Raw genomic sequence first — 5,000 nt, 5'->3', positions numbered from 1 at the left:
CTCCAAATTGAGACCATCAGTATTCCTCAATGTTGATATGCCCTTCATTTCAGTCACCTTTTTAATGTGTGTGTAGGCCTACACGTACGTCAGGGTCCTATAGCCAAAATGGTCAAGAAATGCGTAAAAACAACTCAAACAAAGAGAACATGCACATAAGCAATTCTTAATTCCCATCCTTCATATCCAATAGCACTTTCTCCCAACAAAAAAACGCAGACTGTTCCGTTTCAAACTATGATCTCCCTAATTTCATAATGATCCAAAAGCAACACCACTTAGAACTGAAAATAGTAATACAGTAACTATTCTGTTCTCATGATGAAATGTGACTTAAAGCACAGATACCGATGGAGTCAACTGATCTGGTTTTGGGAAAACCTACCACAGGGACTGTACAGTACCACACCTAAGAGTTAAAGCGATAGATTGATTCACTCATGATGAGAACAGAAGTTAAATATTATCTGATAAATGTAATGTGAGTTATCTAAAAAGGAAACAGTGATGCAATTGTAAAACAATTTGGATACAACCACTTACGTCAAGGCTACTGTGTAGTGCAATTAGAAGGTTAATCACAAGGTCAGTCTGCAGCACATTCATCAAACATCATCTGCCGATATAAACGCCTTGCGCAAGCACAACAACTTATGACTGCTGTCGTCTGCTGTGTAAAACAAGACACCTGGTGATTTGCAACCCTTAAAACACACAGTGCCTGCCAAGATAACTCCTACTAAAATATGCCTCGACTCCTCACCTCATGTGAACCTCGAGGAAGCGCAACAGCAACGCACTCTTGGATTAGACATACAGTACAAATTGAGCCGATGCAAGTTATTTCCTGTCTTAATGTCCCGTAAAAAAGAAGCAGCGGTCACGTGGTCAGCTCATGAACTTGCTGACGGCCTGAGATAAGGCGCTGCATAAAATCATTCCTATTTAGTGACTGAAATGCATGGCTTCATCCGAAGCAATTTGCAGTAAACCAGCAGTAAATGTGGGCCCATAATTGCCCAAACCCGGCACATTCCACCACAGAAATGTCCGACTCGGTTAAACAACCCTGATGGATTCTCTTAGGGATGCTTGGATGGAGGAAACGAAATGTGAATCTTTGACAATAAAAGTGTGATCGTAAAGGATTACTTTAGCCAAGAAGCAGATGTGGCATTGAGATGAAGATTAAGATTATTTATATTCAGATGACCATTCTAGCTTTGCTAAAAGGCTTTGTTAAAGTTCCTGACTGTCCGTTTGGTTTTGAGAAAGTAATCATGGTCATGTTTCAGTTGTTGTCATCTAGAGAATGTCTACACATGGTATACCAAAGACTTTCTCCTAGAGCACTGAAGTCATTATGTCCTAATTAGAAACATTTGTGAAGAGTTTGTTGAAAGAGTCTGTCTGTCTTGTCTTCCAGTCTGTTTTTCTGTATGCATTTCTGAATGTATGCACAGTATGCACAGTATATGTCTGTATGTATGCACTGTATATGTTTGTATGCATAAATGTATGCACAGTATGTATGTCTGTATGTATGCACTGTATATACTGTATGTTTGTATGCATAAATGTATGTATGTATGTATGTATGTATGCATAAATGTATGTCTCGTGTATGTATAGAGGTGTAGGTGAGTGAGCTTACATGTATTCCCTCAGTCTTGTAGCTGTGCATGATACAGTGGAGGATGCCTCGGTACTTCCTCTGGTGCATGGCGTCCGCCTGCAGTCGGCTCTTCACCACGTCAGCAGGAGTGGCCGTCACCCACGAGATGGAGCCTGGTGGGGCAGGGGGTGGAACCACAGTGAGTGAGTGTGTGGGGCCCCTAAGTAGCAAGACTGAGAACACACACACACGCGCGCCGCGCACACACACACACACACACACACAAACACACACAGGCATGCCCACGCATGTGCGCGCATACATACATACATACATACATACATACACACATACAGCTTGGGTGGTGGTCACCTCTGTGATGGGGCCTGGAAGGTGGTGGTGTGTGATTGTGGGGAGGGGGTTCTGGGGTTGGTGGCGGTGGCGGGGGGGGGGGGGGGGGGGGGTTGTATGGGGCCTTGTAGCAACACTACTGGATGACATTGCAAGTTTTTTTCTTTTCTGTTTTTGAAAGAGATTACGACTTTAACTGGAACAGGTTGTGCTGGTGTGAGTTCATGATAAGTCACAGTCTTAGAATCAGCTGTACACCTATATGGCATCCAAAAATAACCTCCTAGCATTACAACAATAAGCACATAAGCACATTCCTACTGCACTAAGTCTTTCCTCCACACTCCATGTTCTTGGTAAACAACACTTTTACCACCCGTGACGAGGAATGCAGGGCTTTAGAGCTTCGTGGGGGATTTTAGTTGTTGCTGTCCAAACATCATTGTGGATTTAATTCACAGGCCTTTTCTGTGTATAAATATGCACCCCAGGATATATTGCCCTCTCGTTTTCTAAGTTTAATCTCCCAGTGAGCTTTGAGGCTCCAATCCAAAATCAGTGAGGTGTACGGTACTTGTCACCTTGAAAGTCAACTCAATTCAGTCTCATTTGAATGGTCTCAACACGATTTACAGAGCCCAAGGCCCTTTGATCTAGAGCAGGGGTGGGCAACATTTTTGGCTCAAGGGCCACATTGGGTTTTGAAAATTGGCCCGAAAAAGTGTGTTGCGGGCCTGGTCCGGCCGTGTTGCGGACCGTAGTTTGCCCACTCGTGATCTACAGCCAACACTTTTGTTACAATGGCAATGCGAAACTCCCTTTTATGATGGAATGGCAAGAACAGCCCTCTGCCTGAGGTGAATGGCCTTGTAGCACACACACACACACACACACACACACACACACACACACACACACACCCTTTGGCACCGTCCACTCACCTGCCAGTCCTCCACACACACACACCGTACACACACACACACACACACACACACACACACACACACACACACACACACACCACCCTTTGGCACCGTCCACACACACACACACACACACACACACACACACATGCACACACACACACACACACACACACACACACACACACCCTTTGGCACCGTCCACTCACCTGCCAGTCCTCCACACACACACACACACACACCACCCTTTGGCACCGTCCACACACACACACACACACACACACACACACACACACACACACACACGTACACACACACACACACACACACACACACGCACACACACACACACACACACACACACACACACACACACCACCCTTTGGCACCGTCCGGCGTCCACTCACCTGCCAGTCCTCCGGCCAGCCAGATGGAGCAGGGGTGTGCGGAGGCGCTGCCCTCGGGGCTGAACCAATGGCAGAGCAGCGAGTAGGGGATGAAGTAGAGGGTGTAGCCGGGCACGTCGCGCAGGATCATGGCGCCCGCGCCGCGGTACAGCCCCGCCACGCCCTCCGTCTGCAGGATGCTGCTGATGCAGTGCAGCGGCCCGCGGTACGCCGGCTGGGCCTGGAGCTGCACCGACACCGGCACCGGCATGCTCCCGCTGCCGCTCCCGCTGCCCGCCAGGTGGAAGTTTTCTAGGGAAGAGCGACCGAAGGGAGAGATGGGAGGAAAGTGTTTAAAACTTCCAGAAAGGATTTGGGAAAAATTTACATAAGATAACGATAATTATATTTATTAATAATAATATATATTTAATAATAATAATATATATTTTACCAGGTGATATCCCATTGAGATAATCAAATCTCTTTTACCTGGAAAGACTAATAATGACTCTTTGATTAATAGGAATGAATGATGTTTGCTTGCAAGATATCAGAACTTGCTTCTTGGGGAGAAAAGATTACAGTTGGCCTGCTGTAATCCTACAGTATCTGACTTTCACACACTAAGCAATGTTGTGTAATATAAATGACCTCAGGGTCACATGATCTCTTTATTCCCAGCATTATGGGTGTGGAGACATAAAAAAGGAGCCGCTACCTCGACTCCCCTGATTCTGTGGAAGCAGTGCTCAATGACTAATGAATGGTATCTGATGTCTAGTAGAATGCATTTAAACGAACTGCCTCTGCTTGGATCACAGATAGCCTGATGTGCAACTGTCACACTATGACCAATCCCCCTACATGATTATGATGCGTTTTTGCAGTTCATTTTCTGTTCTTTGTATTCCCAGTGACACAACCGTTATGGGGGGGGGGGGGGGGGGGGGTGTTGTGCAAATGGAACCCCCCCCCATGTGGGAGTGCATCCTATCTGTCTCCCGCTGCTCTGTTCACAGCTGTTGTGTGTTTCGCCGTCTAACGCTGAATCACTCATGACAGTCGGTCCCTAGCTGAGAGATCTGCCTTGCCAGTTTTACAGATGTTGCAATCACTGGCCCATAGGATTTCACGGGAGTTAATGTTTGACCCAATATGGCTTCTAGGAACAATCTAGGACACATTTTTTATTTCCTTTCTGCAGCACAATTTAACCAGTGAAGACATTTGAACCCATCCTGCTTTTGAATATCTTTGAATATCTAGTATGTGCACATTGTAGTGTATGCAAATATTCAAAATTATATTGATCCTTTCAAAATTCATAAAGGATATCCAGCTGTGTAACTGCAATGGGGTCAAAACAACCCCTCTTGGACATATCATTTGCTAGACACTTATATATATATATATATATATATTTCATCAGTTGCATCTGTGTGTTCGTTGAGAATCAAATCCATGGTTCTATCACTGGTAGCACTATGTTCTAGCCACGGTAGCCACAGGCACACGATGGATGTGTGTGTGTGTGTGTGTGTGTGTGTGTGTGTGTGTGTGTGTGTGTGTGTGTGTGTGTGTGTGTGTGTGTGTGTGTGTGTGTGTGTGTGTAAGGGCCATTTGCATGGGGATCAATGGGCCTTTACCTGCCAGGAGAGGCTTGGGTTGGGTCTGCATTTGCAGTCTGATCTTCACCAGGTCGACGGGCGCTCCCAGGCCCAC

The 5,000-nt window shown here is 45.9% G+C and overlaps 1 protein-coding gene across 1 annotated transcript in view; it reads right to left on the bottom strand.

Moving 5' to 3' along the window:
- Positions 1-5,000, bottom strand: part of slc25a48 (solute carrier family 25 member 48) — a 7,838-nt gene that overhangs the window by 638 nt on the left and 2,200 nt on the right. The window contains exons 4-6 of the mRNA XM_062524128.1: positions 4,925-5,000; positions 3,297-3,587; positions 1,655-1,788 (exon numbers count right to left, since the gene is read on the bottom strand). The exon at positions 4,925-5,000 is cut by the window's right edge and continues 183 nt beyond it. Of these exons, the coding sequence (XP_062380112.1) occupies positions 1,655-1,788; positions 3,297-3,587; positions 4,925-5,000 (501 nt within the window). The remainder of the gene's footprint in view (positions 1-1,654; positions 1,789-3,296; positions 3,588-4,924) is intronic.

Source organism: Sardina pilchardus, chromosome 21 (assembly GCF_963854185.1).
Source record: "Sardina pilchardus chromosome 21, fSarPil1.1, whole genome shotgun sequence".
In the NCBI taxonomy this organism is placed as follows: domain Eukaryota; kingdom Metazoa; phylum Chordata; class Actinopteri; order Clupeiformes; family Clupeidae; genus Sardina; species Sardina pilchardus.
The sequence above is the reverse complement of the archived record's forward strand: the minus strand, read 5'-3'. Positions and strand labels throughout refer to the sequence as shown.